The sequence below is a fragment of the Rhinopithecus bieti genome, unplaced genomic scaffold, assembly GCF_001698545.2.
Source record: "Rhinopithecus bieti isolate Rb0 unplaced genomic scaffold, ASM169854v2 scaffold_2723, whole genome shotgun sequence".
NCBI lineage: Eukaryota > Metazoa > Chordata > Mammalia > Primates > Cercopithecidae > Rhinopithecus > Rhinopithecus bieti.
In genome coordinates, this window is record NW_016804119.1 from 3,224,743 (window position 1) to 3,239,651 (window position 14,909).

The window sequence follows — 14,909 nt, forward strand, 5'->3', positions numbered from 1 at the left end:
TTTTTTTTTTTTTTTTTTTGAGGGAGTGTCTGGCTCTATCCCCTAAGCAGTAGTGCAGTAACGCCATCTAGGCTTATTGCAGCATCCACCTCCCAGGCTCAAGCAATTTCCAATCTCAGCCTTCCAACTAGCTTGGACTTGGACTACAGGGGCACACCATTACCCCTGGCGAATTTTTGTGTTTTTTTAGAGATGGAGTTTTGTCTTGTTGCCCAGGTTGCTCTCGAACTCCTGGGTTCAAGCAATCTGCCCACCTCAGCCTCTCTCAATGTGCTGGGATTACAGGCGTGAGCTACCGCACCCTGCCTTACTCCTTTACTTGCTTAGTAAACTTGCTTTCACTTTACAATGTGAACTCACCCCTAACTCTTTCTTGCATGAGATCCAAGAACCCTCCCTTTTGGTTGTAACTCCCCAACAGGTTCTCCTTCCCTGCTGCCTAGACAGAGCTGATTCATCAAGACAGGGGAATTGCAATAGGGAGTTTAATTCACGTGGAGCTGGCTGTACAGGAACCTGAAATTTTTTTATTACTCAAATGAGTCTCCCTGAAAACTCAGGGATCAGGGTTTTTACGGATAATTTGATGGGTAGGGGTCAGTGAGTCGGGAGTGCTGGTTGGTTGGGTAGGAGATGAAATCATAGAGATTTGAAGCTGTCATTTTGCGCTGAGTCAGTTCCTGGGTGGGGTCACAAGACCAGATGAGCCAGTTTATGGATCTGGGTTGGTGTCAGGTGAGCCATCAAGTTCAGGGTCTGCAAAATATCTCAAGCACTCATCTTTTTTTATAGATTTTATAATAGTAATGTTATCCCCAGGAACAATTTGGGAAGGGTGAGAATCTTGTAGCCTCCAGCTACGTGACTCCTAAACTATTATCTCTCACCTTGTGCCTAATTTGTTAGTCTTACAAAGGCAGTCTAGTCCCCAAGCAGCAAGGGGATTTGTTTTGGGAAAGGGCTATTAATGTCTATGATTCAAACTATAAACTAAGTTCCTCCCAAAGTTAGTTCAGCCTATGCCCAGGAATGAACAAGGGCAGCTTAGAGGTTAAAAGCAAGATGGAGTTGGTTAAGTCAGATCTCTTTCACTGTAATACTTTTCTCAGTTATAATTGTGCAATGGCAGTTTCAGGTTCTGGATCAGGACCCCTTTCTGGTAACACAGGGATGGTTATGAATGCATCCAGACATCCAAAAAGTTACCTCTGAGAGCCACAGATTCCCTTTCCCTATGGGTTCTTCCCTTGCATGTCAACCGAAGGATTCACTGGGGACCTAGAATTGTGCAGGGCAGTCTCGGAAGAGAGAGACAGGAGAGAGAAGAGGTGAAGTAGTTTTGAAGAAGAGAAAGAAGGTCCCATGCAGCCGCAGTTTTTTTTCTGACAAACTTTTCATGCTGGGAAATAGGATCCTGGTTTATTTATGGGAGGGATGTTATAGGAGGGTGAGAAAAAAATGCCCTTTTAGGGTAGAGTCTGTGGAGCCCTAATTGGGGAAAAGGAGTCAGTCTGAAAAGACCAGGAGAAAGCAAAGAGATAAAGCAAATAAGCTATAAATCTTTCTTTCTTCATGGTCCAGGACATATAAACCTAATAAAGGAAGCAGATAAGCTGTAGTTCTCTTTTTCTTTATGGCCAAGGACACAGGCCTTTCTGTGGAAAGAACGTAAATAACTCACAAACTTTCTGCTTTCATTTATCATCAAATGCCTCAGCTAACAGAAGAATGCAAGTTAGCTCCCTGCTACCTTGGCCTGCCAAAGTGTGGTGATTATAGGCATGAGCCACTGCACCCAACCAAATCTCCTTTTCTCATAAGGAAGTCAGTCAGTAGGATCACAGCACACTCTAACAAGCTTATTTTAACCTAATCACCTCTTTAAATGCCCTATATTTAAATACAGTCATATTCTGAGGTTGTGGGGGTTAGGACTTCAAGATACGGTTTTCTGCACACATGATTCTGCTCATAACACTCTGTGCTCTGGACTCCCAAAATTTATGTGCTTCTTACATGCAAGGTCTCTTCACCCCCATCCCAACGAAAATCTTTTTTTTTTTTTTTGAGACAGGGTCGGTCTCTGTCACACAGGCTGCAGTGCAGTGGCGTGATCATGGCTCACTGAAGCCTCGACCTCCTGTGCTCAAGTGATCCTCCTTCCTTACCCTCCTGAGTTGCTGGGCCCACACGTGCAGGCCACCATGTTCAGATAATTTAATTTTTTGTAGAGACAGGGTCTGGCTATATTGCCCAGGATAATCTCAAATCCCTAGCCTCAAGTAATTCTGACACCTCAGCTTCCCAAGTAGCTGGGACTACAAGAGTGCATTACTAAGCCTGGCTAATTTTTGTATTTCTTGTAGAGATGAGGGTCTCACTATGCTGCCCAGGCTGGTTTTGAACTCTTGAGCTCAAGTGATCTGCCCACCTGGGCCTCCAAAACTGCTGAGATTACAGGCCCGAGCCAGTGCACCTGGTCCATCTCAAAAGACTTAACCTATTTCAGTATCAACTCTCAAAAGTCTTTATCCATTCCTATATCAGCTTTTAGGCCAGAATACCCCCTAAATATTATCTGAACCACACATGGGTGAGGATCAAGGTGTGATTCATCCTGAGGCAAAATTTCTGCCCAGTTGTGAATCTATGAGGCCAGAGAAGTTATCTGCTTCCAAAATACAATGGTGATAAAGGCATAGGATACATCCCCCAGCCCTGGTAACCATCCTTCTAATCCGTTACTGTGAATCTGACGTTTGTACCTTGCACGTGTAAAAGCACATGCAGTATTTGTCTTTCTGTGTCTAGCATATTTCGCTTGGCATAATGTCTCCCGGGTTCCTGGATCCAGCCAGGGCTCCACATCAAATCCCCAGCGAGATCCTAGTTCCTTGACTACTGAGTAGCTTCAGCATCACTGGCAAGAGTGGATGGAGTCCACCAAGATTGTAAAAATCGGTTTTGACTTAAATCAGTTCAACTTGTTAAGAAGAAATCATCTTAGATTCCAATATAAGTGGACCACAACTTTAAGCTTTAACCTTAAATTCTGAAACATTAACTTAAAATAGGCAGGAAGCAACGCTGCTTCATAGGACAAGAAGTAGGCAGAAAACCAGACATGCTGCCTGTGAAGCAGGGTAAATCACAGGCTCTATCTCGGCCCCACTTACCCCATGAAACCCCGCCCCATCCTCCGCCGAGGCTCCGTCACGCCCCACCTAGCCACGCCCACTGCCGCCACGGCCCGGCTCCACCCTCTCATGGTCCCTCCCCGAGTCAGGCCCCTCTTTCCGACCCGCCCCTTGCCAATAGAGGCTTGCCCAGGCTCCGTCCCCTGGCCTCCCAGTTTTTTCTCTCCGCTAGCAGTTTCCGTCACTCCCGGAAGTAGATTGCGCCAGGGAAAGGCCTTATCGCGGTGTGTGTTTCCGTCTACGTGGATTAAACATTGCTTCGCTCCGTCTGCCTGGATTAAACGTGCACTTTGCAGTCCTCACTTCTCCGTACCAGTGATCTGGGGATCGCTACGGACCTTAAAATATCCATAGCCCCTTCGCCCCTGCAACAGCCACTTCTCCCCACGTAAGTCCGAGAATTGCTTCCCTTTCGGTTTAAAATCTCTCTCAGGCTGTTCCTTGCTCCCTGCCTTTCTGCCAGGTAGATAACCATGTAGATAACCCCATTCAGGTCGTGTTCCTGCTTAAAACCCTTATTGACCTCTGCTTCGGCCTCGGGCCAAGTGAAGTCCTCCCTCGCGAGGTGGATTCCCACCAGTCGAGACCCCCGAGCTTTGCCGTTGTCGGCCCCTGGAGGGGAGCGCCCGCTGTCCGGCTCCTGAAGGAGGCGCTTCTCCTCCCAGGTCCTGGGATTCTGCAGACCCTCCCTGTCCTGAGACACCGTCCCCCGCGCCACCTAGTGTGCTCCTCACGCCGGGTCCTTCCGCTCTCCAGGCTTCGCCTTCACAGCCACTGCTTTTCCTGACTCCGCGTTGCGGGAGGTCATCGAGTCTGTCTTGTGACACCCACTGTTTTTCATTCCCAAATTTTTACTCCAGTGGAAAATGTGCTCTTCTGGGAGGTGGGCATCTTATTCCTCCCCTTTCCTCCTGAATGTTGGGTGAGAGGGATCAGGAGAGGAAAAGAGGGGGAGTGACGGAACAGAAAGAAAAATTGGGGAGAAAAGAATGAGTATACAGCATAAAGGATGATAATTTAGGGACTTGCAAAGAGAGCAAGAGGGAAAGAGGACGCATGGAGAAAGTAGCACGGGGAGAAAAGCACATAATGAAATTAGGGAAAAGGGAGACCTTCAGGGAGATGAAGGGCAGCAAAATAGAGAGGGGCGGCAAAGGAGGAAACACTGCAGTCAGACGGGGGCGGGGGCGGGGTGGGGGCCGGAAAAGGTAAGAGAGTTGGAGCCCCGGCTGACAGAGCCACGTGGTGCTGGGACTGAAGGAGAGGGGAGTGGGTAACAAAGGAAGAGTAGACGGAGAACCACATCAGGGAGGAAGACTAGGAAGCTGGGGGTGCTAGAGAGTGGAAACAAAGCAGATGTAACAGGGAAGAGGGAATTTAACAGGGAAGAGGGATTTTAACAGGGAGAGCAGACAGGGAGCTCAGATGGGGGGAAAGAGGCAGGAATACGTGGAGGCTGGGTGTAGCAGGAGGAGCCGCTGACAAAACCTCAGACACCCAGTTGTAGAAGGAAGGGCTTTATTCAGCTGGGAGCATCGGCAAGCTGCTGCCTTAAAATCTGAGCTCCCCGAGTGCACAATTTCTGTCCCTTTTAAGGGCTCATGACCCTAAAGATTTCACATGAAAGCGTCGTGATGGAGCAATCTAGGGGATACCTGACAGGAGTTTCATGCACCGGTGGTCAGAGAGAAACAGAACAGGGCAGGGAGTTTCACAGTGTTCTTCTATACAGTGTCAGGAGTCTATGAATAACATGGGTTTCTAAGTTATGAGTTGATTTTTAACTACTGGGTTTAGGCCAGGCAGGCTCAGGCCTGGTTCCGGGCCTGGCGCGGGGCTGCCTGTCTTTGGTTTTACTTCCTTGTTTTTTTCTTAAAACAGGTGCTGAGTATAAAACAGTGTAAAAAATGTGAGAGGGTCTCTCTCTTTCCTCATTTGGGGACCATGGGAAAGTTTGGGGAGACAGAGCAACAAGAGGTGAAATAAGTTTCGAAGCATTGGGCAGAACAGACATAAAAGAAGGAATAAAGAAAGGGGAGAAGAACAGAAAAGGGGAAAAAAGACATGCAGCATGAGAGAGGGAAACACATAGCAGTGAAGAGAGGGGGAGAGGACCCCATCCTGATGAGCTGCGAGTTGGTTGGATATGGATGGTTGTTTTAATATATTGATTTGTGACTTTATATTCTAATTTAAAATTTGTTTTTTTAAATTGTACTCATGAGGATGAAAATTACCACTCTTTTCTATAAGGCTTGTGCATTTTGTATTTATTTGTATCAAAAGATATTTGAAATCCCTATTTAGCCACAGGGCAGTGACTTGATTCAGTCATTTTGTAACTCTTCTTTCCAGGGATGGAGTAGAGGATGGAGGAGGGGAGAAATAGGCAAGAAATGACTGACTGTCACTACAAGATATAGCTTTGGTTTTTTTGTTTGTTTTTTATCTTTTTGAGACAGGGTCTCTCTCTGTGGCCCAGGCTGGAGTATATTAGCATTATATCCTCTCACTGCAGCCTCGACCTCCTGGACTCAAGCAGTCCTTCCTTCTCAGCCCCTGAAGGTGCTGGGATTACATGTGTGAACCACCTCTCCAGGCCTACAATGTATGCCTTTGAAGGAGGATTGAGAGTGTTTGTTTTTTTGTTTTGTTAATGGATTTACTTTTTTTCTTGTAGTTGCTTTACAGTTAATTCATTGTTATTTTGGAAGCTTGATTTAAATTTTAGTTTATTCAGTTTCTTCTATAATTACTAACTTCTGAAATAAGATTTGATGTCATCCTGTAATCAGCTGATGTCATTAATTTCTAAATATTGCCTTTTTTTTTTTTTTTTTTTACTTTTACCACACAATTTATTAGATTTTCAAAACTTTCCAAACTGTTCAAGTGTCCAGTACGGTATACTCACCACAGAGTACATTAGATTCCTCAGAACTTATTCATTTGTTTGTTTGTTTGTTTTGTTTTGTTTTGTTTTGTTTTGGAGTCTCACTCTGTCGCCCAGGCTGGAGTGCAGTGGCACTCTCAGCTCACTGCAAGCTCCGCCTCCCGGGTTCACGCCATTCTCCTGCCTCAGCCTCCCGAGTAGCTGGGACTACAGGCGCCTGCCACCTCGCCCGGCTAGTTTTTTGTATTTTTGGTAGAGACAGGGTTTCACCATGTTAGCCAGGAGGGTCTGGATCTCCTGACCTCGTGATCCGCCTGCCTCGGCCTCTCAAAGTGCTGGGATTACAGGTGTGAGCCACCGCACCCAGCCAGAACTTCTTCATTTTACAACTGAGAATTTGTACCCTTTGACCAACATTTCTCCTGTGGTAACAACTGTTCTGCCCTGTTACTGAATTGGACTTTTTTAGATTCTACTTGTGAGAACATACAGTAGTTATCTTGCTGTGTCAGTCTGATATCGCCCAGCATAATGTCCTCCAGAGTCATCCATGTTGTTGGAAATAGCAGGATTTTCTTTTTTATGGTTGAATAATATTCCATTATGCAAATGTACACACACACTATATATACACATACATACATATATATACACACACATTTTCTTTACATATTCATTCATGGATGGGCACTTTGGTTGTTTCTGTATCTTGGCTATTGTGAATAATACTGTAGTGACCATGAGGGGGGGCAGATGTTCCTTTTTTTTTTTTTTTTTAAAGTAGAGCCATGGTCCTGCTGTTTTGTCCAAGCTGGTCTCTAACTCCTGGTCTCAAGCTATCTTCCCATCTCAGCTTCTCAGAGTGCTGGTATTATAGGCATGAACTACCACACCTGGCCTAAATGTCTCTTCAACATACTGATTGGATTTCCTTTGGATTTATACCCAGAAATGGGATTGCTGGATTGCATTGTTGTTCTGTTTTTAATATTTTGAAGAACGTCCATAGTGTTTTTCATAATGGCTCTGCTGAGGTACACTCCCAGCAACAGTGTACAAGGGCTCATTTTTCTCCACATCATTGCTAACATCTGTTATCTCTTGCCTCTTTGATAATAGCCAAAATATTGCAAATCTCCAAAATATTCTTCAGGATGTTTATGGAGGAAAATTCTATTAAAAGTGGAGTCACACAGTCCAAACCTATATTGTTCAAGGGTCAGCTGAATTGAGGATCAAGGCCTAAGCTGAGCCCACGGGGAGGGTGGGCAGCTGAAGAGGTGGTGCATTGGTCCTGAGGGTGTGGAACCCAGAGCTGCAGCACAGCAAGCATTCTCGATAGTGACTTCTGTGGAGTCTATCACTTTGGCGGCAACATTTGTTATTTTGGAGTATTTTGGGCTGCAAGTTAAGATGGTTATAGATGCATTTTGGAATATCTAAATGTCAATGTGGAGAGTTTCCTTGGAAGATGTTGGGATCTCATTGGGGCATGTGCATCACTGGAGACATCTGTGTTAGTAGATGGTGGTGCCAGTGTTCAGGGGTGGGGTCATTATACATGGAATAGGGTGTCTTGGGTCATTGAGTCCTCAGGTATCTTTTTATGTATTAGGTCAGCATGAGTTTATGAGTTGCTGGGGCATGTGGGATTTCGTAGCAGGATATGGGGAGCACCATGGAGTATCTGGGAAGGGTGTGGACCCCATGGAAGTTTGTAAACCTGTCTCAGTTTAGGAGGGGAACATTAGGGCCTCAAACTCTAGTGACAAAAGGCTTTCATTAGGGAGGGTTTTCTGTGGTGGGTCTATGGCAGGGTGGTGACTTAGGGAAGATTTTTCAAAGAATCAGAGAATATGATATCACAATGACCTGCAGCACAAAGATTTCAACTGGGACTGTCCTCGGAAGATAGAGCTGTTATTTTCTCGCTGCCAGGACAGTGGTGATTACTTTCCCCCCACCTCTGTCTGCTGCAACAGGCACAGGGAGCTATGAGGCAAAATGCTTTAAACTCAGTGTGGAACAGGGATATTTTCTCCAGTCAAGAGGGTCCACTAGATCCTGGGGAGGCAGTTTGGGAAGAGGATGGATAATGCTCTTTGGAGAATGACAGTCCTAGTAATTGCTGGGTGGAAGGAAAAAGGAAAAAGCACTTTTTTGTCTCTACTCTCACACTTAACACAGAACTCTTCTATGGCCGGTGTTGGGAGTTTTCTCCTACACACTAAACTATTCTCCAGCAGACACCAGCTAGATTGCCTTATAATTCAATTTAATTCTGGCACTATCTACTTGGAGTTAGAGTCATCTCCCACAGGTTGCCCACAGGTTAAGGGCTCAGTCTCACAAGACTGCCCCGGCTCACTTCGGCTATCATTTAAAAGTAGTAGGTTGTCACCTATACTTCTGACCTACTGACTCCAAATTGGCATTCCTACTACCCCATCCAAAGGTTTGATTAATTTGCTAGGATGGCTCACAGAACTTAGAGAGACACATTTACCAGTTTCTTATTGTTGAAGGACAAAATCACAACAAATTCGATCCTTTTGTAGTTCATAAATGTGATGACTGGGTTTTCACACTCATGTGAGATGTGCTTCCCTCAAACTTTGTTACGATGTCGTGATAAGAAGGGAAATTATGGGCTGGGCGCGGTGGCTCAAGCCTGTAATCCCAGCACTTTGGGAGGCCGAGACGGGCGGATCACGAGGTCAGGAGATCGAGACCATCCTGGCTAACCCAGTGAAACCCCGTCTCTACTAAAAAATACAAAAAACTAGCCGGGCGAGGTGGCGGGCGCCTGTGGTCCCAGCTACTCGGGAGGCTGAGGCAGGAGAATGGCGTAAACCCGGGAGGCGGAGCTTGCAGTGAGCTGAGATCTGCCCCTCCCCCCCAGCCTGGGCGACAGAGCGAGACTCTGTCTCAAAAAAAAAAAAAGGGAAATTATTGCAAATTCATTTTTTAACTCCTGTTCCTGTTTTATTTTTTGGAATCTTCTTTTTTCCTAAATGTGGCTCATTTCCAGGGTCAGTGATAATATGGCACTTAGCATGAGAGACTTCATTCTGGCTTGGTCTGGTAGTGCGGGAGGCTAGTACAAAATAACGGCCTTTCCATAAAAAGGAACAAAATAATGCCCTTGGCCCGGACATGGGTGGAGCTGGAGGCCATTATCCTTTGCAAACTAACACAGAAACAGAAAACCAAACACTGTGTATTCTCACTCATAAGTGGGAGGTAAATGACAAGAAAACATGGATACATAGAAGGCAACAACACACACTGGGACCTACCTGAGGGTGGAGGGTGGGAGGAGGGAGAGAATCAGGAGAAATAACTAATACACTTTAGGCTTAATACCCGGGTGACGGGGCCAGGCGTGGCAGCTCACGCCTGTAATCCCAGCACTTTGGGAGGCCGAGGTGAGTGGATCACCTGAGGTCTGGAGTTCGCAACCAGCCTGACCAATATAGTGAAATCTCGTCTCTACTAAAAATACAAAAATTAGCCAGGTGTGGTGGCACATGCCTGTAGTCCCAGCTACTCAGGAGGCTGAGGCAGGAGAATTGCTTGAACCAGGAAGGCAGAGGTTGCAGTGAGCCGAGATCGTGCCATTGCACTCCAGCCTGGGCGACGGAGCGAGACTGTCTCAAAAAGAAAAAAAAAAAAAACAGAAACACCTGGGTGATGAAATAATGTGTACAACAAACCCCCATGACCCATTTACCTGTGAACCAGCTGGCACATCCTGCACATGTACCCCTGAACTTAAAATATAAGTTAAAAAGAGAAAAAAAAATTGGCTTTTTATAAAGTGTAACAACTGCATCTTCTATTTTTACCTCTAGGGAATTATTTTAAACAGTGTTTACTGATGGTGGTATTGCCCATTAAACGCATGCACACACACCGACCCTGAAGCTTATAGTTCTCCTTCCACTCTGCCCTAATTAAAACAAAACATACTACTAACTACATTTCTGCCTGTATGAGTACCCCTCTTCTGTGCTAAAATCTTATTTATACTCTCTGTCTTCACTTCTTGCCTCCAATTCCCTCTTGAATGCATCCAATCAAACTTTCATACCCACCATTCCACTGATAACTTTATTTTTCAGAGTCACCGGTGACCTCCCCATTTCTAAATCCAATGTATTTCTTTTCCTGCTTTAGTCTTTCTTTTCCTGTCAGAAGCTTTCTGTTTGATTTTCTTATCACCTCCCTGACCATTTCACTTTCCTCTGCTGCTGTGTCCTGACTCCGAATATTTCTCAGTGTGGGAATGACTCATGGCTTAGTCCTTGAACCTCTTCTTATCTCTGTCCACACCCACTGTTTCCTCATCATCTCATCTCATGGCTTTAAACCCCACTGTATTAGTGCATTCTGGAATTGCTACAGCAAAATTCCAGAGACTGAGTAATTTATTAAAAAAACAGGTTTAACTGGCTCACAGTTCTGCAGGCTGCACAGGAAGCATAGTGACATCTGCTTCTGGGGAGCCTTCAGGAAGATTCCAAACATGGTAGCAGGTGAAGTAGGAGCAGGCGTCTCACATGGCGGGAGCAGGAGCAAGAGAGAGTGAGAGGGGAGGCGCTACACACTTGTAAACAACCAGATCTCGTGAGAACTCACTGTGATAAGAACAGCACCAAGGGGTGGTGCGAAACCATTCAACAGGAATCCACCCCCATAATCCAACCACTTCCCACCAGGTGGGAGGATGCACCAGTAACAGTGGGGATTACAATTCAATGTGAGATTTGGGCCAAGGACACAGAGCCAATCGATATCACCCACCTACCCACCTACATGTCTCCATGTTCCCTGCAGACCTGTCCCCCGAACTCTAGAATTCTGTATCCTGTTGTCTCCTCAGCCGTCTGTTCAACCGTCTAAGAGACATCTCCACCTTTATGTGTCTAAAGTGACTTCCCCAACTCCCCATGTACATTCGCCTGCACACCTGAACATCTCTCAGATGACGGTGGCCCTGTACTTCCTGGCTTTAGCTTTACATTCAGCATATATTTGAAATAGAGAAGATATGACTTTGTATAGAAGGGTTTTAATTCAAATGATAAATAAAAGTTACATTTACCTAAAATGGTAGGGAAATGCATAGTTTCTAAAAGTGTTGTGAGCTGTGGAAGAAAAATGTTTGAAGACTCCTGCCTACCTGATCTGCTGCCTCGGGACCTCTCTGACCTCATTTCCTACCTGTGTCCTCCTCACTCCCTCTGCTCCAGCCACACAGGCCTCTTTCCTATTCCTGGTGCGAGGTTACTCCTGCCTGAGGGTGTCTACCTGAGCTGTCCCTGTGCCTAGAACTCTCTGGCCCCTCAGTTGCAGGTAATCTGGCAAGATTTCCCCCATCCCAAGCTGCAAAGGTGCCCTCTCCCACCAGCATCACATGAGGTTTCCTACTCATTTAAACAAAACTTACTACTATGTTCTTTTTACATTTTGAGGATCTGGGGAAAATGGCAACGCAAAGAAAAGTAGCTTTGAAACAACCAACCTGCTTTTAGTTTCCTGGTTTTGCTCCATTCGGCCCTTTCAGCTTATGAAGCCAACCTCTTCCCCTCAGCGCCTTTCATGCTAAGAACGAGGTGTTGTCTGATTCTAGGATTGCAAATAAAAGCCAATAAAAGCAGGTCCATATTTTTGCTCTGTGTGTGTCTTTCTGGTTCTTTGCCTTCACTTTCTACAGACTGGTAACAACAAGGCCCCAAGGGGAGATCAGAGCTGGGAGATTGGGGCTGTGGTAGTCTTGCCCCCTTTGAGACGTACTCAATCCTGGCTTCAGACTAGAGTGCTAAGGCATTTGTAGCACATGGTTCATTCTCCCCTTATAGAGATTCTCATTCCAGTAGTTAGGGTGGGCCCAGCCTCCGTAATGTTTAAGAGGTACCCAAGTTGATGCTTTTCTTTTTTTTTTTTTTGGAGACGGAGTCTGTCTCTGGCACCCAGGCTGGAGTACAGTGGCTTGATCTGGGCTCACTGCAACTTCTGCCTCCCAGGTTCAAGCGATTCTCCTGCCTCAGCCTCCCAAGTAACTGGGATTAAAAGCGTGTGCCACCACGCCTGTCTAATTTTTGTATTTTTGGTAGAGAGGGTGTTTCACCATGTTGGCCAGGCTGGTCTCGAATTCCTGACCTCAGGTATCCACCCGCCTCGACCTCCCAAAGTGCTGGGATTACAGGCATGAGCCACCGCTCCCAGCCCCAAATTGATTCTCATTTGTATCCAGCATTGAGCTTCAAGCCTCTGTATCCTCCATTTCCCAGGGCAGAGCTCAGCCTGTGACCCACAGAGGTGAGGGAGTGCTGCGCTCTGCATGGGGTTTAATCAGGGATAGGTCCTTGCCCTGAATGGGAGCTCAGTCCAGCCCAGCTACCCTCTGCTGCAGCCTGTGTGTGGGCATCTCCCGGAGGGGAGCTAGTGCTGAAGAAAACAGTGAAAGATTCACTTGGTCTTTGTGTAGGAATGTATTATTCTTGCATCTCCCTGGTGCAGTGGGCTGTCGCTCCACATGCTGAGGCCTTCCCTGTGTGCATGATTGTGATACAGAAAGTAATGTGTTGTTTCCAAGCGTTAAACAACAGATTTTTTACTTTCAGGTTTGATGTGTGAATAATTAACATTGACTGAGAAAGAAACCCAGAAGAGGAAGAAGAGGAAAGAAAAGGAGTCAGTGATGGCTACTCAGGTAAAGTGATATTTTACTCAGGTAAAGTGACATTCTTGGTGGGTCATTCTGTCTCCTTCCTTTGTGAAGTGCAGGACGTTGGAGTTGCGAATCTTCTCTGCGTCTGAAGCTTCTCCTCAGTTCCTCTCATCTTATTTAGATTCTATCTCGCCATGACCGAGTGACATGAACTTGGGAAGAGGCTGTACTGGGCATGGTCCTGGGGAGGGCTCACACCAGACATGGATAGAGACAGAGTGTGGGCCCCGTGGTATCAGAGCTGTTGGGCAGCAAGGATTGTTTGGGGGCCACATTGGAGGCACTATTAGCAGCTCTCTGTAGACCAGGAATAGAGAAGCTGCCTGTGGAAGTCACATATTAATGTGCATAAATATCTAGTAAATTATCAAAAGGGGCCAGGCGCAGTGGCTCATGCCTGCAATCTCAGCACTTTAGGAGGCTGAGGTGGGCGGATCACTTGAGCTCAGGAGTTTGAGACGAGCTGGCCAACATGGTGAAACCTCGTCTGTACTAAAAATACAAAAATTAGATGGTCATGGTGGCAGGGACCTGTAATCCCAGCTACTCAGGAGGCTGAGGTGGGACAATAGCTTGAACCCGGAGGTGCAGGTTGCAGTGAGCCGAGATGGTGCTGCTGTATCCCATCCTGGGTGACAGAGCAAGACTTCATCCTCAAAACAGCAACAACAACAACAAAATTATGGAAAAGGAGGCCTGTAAGGGGAGATCTTTCTGCCTGATTTTATACTACACTTGAAGCTGTATGAATGAGTCACTATTTCTAACTGCACCACCCTTCATGACTGGGAATTGAATGGAAAACTAGATACAGACATTATTAGAGCGTGTTTTATTCCATCATTGATTCAAAAATATGAAATCAACCTGAATGTCAGATTCTTCTAGCCATGGTCAGAATATCCATCTTACAGAGACTGCTTTGTTCCTGTGGAGACTCTTACCAGCAGTTGTTTTAAGTTTTAAGGTTATTATTTTGCTCAGATGTAAGAGCTGAGCATTTGTTATCAGAGAAGGTGGAGCCACATTCTCTCACTGCACCAATTATTGTTAAATATTATATATTTTTAAACATCACATGATGTATGTATTTGTTTTTCTGTAAAAGTTCAAGCAAAGATGCAGTTCAGGCGTTAAGTTAATACAACACGAGGATGGTAGGAAATAATTTTGTTTTGTTTTTTGCTTTTTGTTTTGAGACGGAGTCTCGCTCTTGTCTCCCAGGCCGGAGTACAATGGCATGATCTTGGCTCACTGCAACCTCTGTCTCCCGGGTTCAGGTGATTCTCCTGCCTCAGCCTCCCAATAGCTGGAATTACAGGCATGCGCCACCATGCCTGGCTAATTTTTGTATTTTTAGTGGAGACGGGGGTTTCACCATATTGGCCAGGCTGGTCTCGAACTCCTGATCTCAGATGAACTGCCTGCCTCGGCTTCCCAAAGTGCTGGGATTACAGTGTGAGCCACCGCACCTGCCCTGAAAATAATGTTTTATTATATATGAAATTCATGCTAAATGAGATTTTAGCTGTTCTGGCCAAAACAGATAAAAGAAAAAAAGTAACATGAGATGAAGGGTATGTTAATTTGTTAAAGTCAAATTTGACTTTTTTACTAAGGTATATTTATACCTTAAATATACACAATGTAATTTATCAGCAAACAAAAATGGGCATCAAGGAAACATTTTACCTTTTTTTTTTGAGACAGACTTTGTTCTTGTTGCCCAGGCTGGAGTGCAATGGCACAGTCTCGGCTCACTGCAGCCTCCGCCTCCTGGGTTCAAGTGATTCTCCTGCCTAAGCCTCCTGAGTAGCTGGGACTACAGGCATGCGCCACCATGCCTGGCTAATTTTGTAGTTTTAGTAGAGACAGGGTTTCTCTATGTTGGTCAGACTGGTCTCAAACTTCCGACCTCAGGTGATCCGCCCGCCTTGGCCTCCCAAAGTGCTGGGATTATAGATGTTAGCCACTGTGCCCAGCTTTAGTTTTACACAGAAAAAAATTTATAACCTAAGAAAAGGACATCAAGACATATATATTTTATTTTATTTTATTTTTATTTATTTTTTTTTTGAGACAG

The 14,909-nt window shown here is 45.6% G+C and overlaps 1 protein-coding gene across 2 annotated transcripts in view; it reads left to right on the forward strand.

The window, feature by feature from the left end:
- The window catches only part of ZNF616 (zinc finger protein 616), a 57,511-nt gene that overhangs the window by 23,160 nt on the left and 19,442 nt on the right, over positions 1-14,909 (forward strand). Inside the window, exons 1-2 of one of the 2 annotated variants that reach the window (XM_017864757.1) lie at positions 3,283-3,585; positions 12,720-12,808. In XM_017864757.1, the coding sequence (XP_017720246.1) occupies positions 12,797-12,808 (12 nt within the window). In that variant the 5' untranslated portion in view covers positions 3,283-3,585; positions 12,720-12,796. Of the gene's footprint in view, positions 1-3,282; positions 3,586-12,719; positions 12,809-14,909 lie in introns of those variants that run through there. The other variant, XM_017864765.1, reaches the window with a different exon arrangement.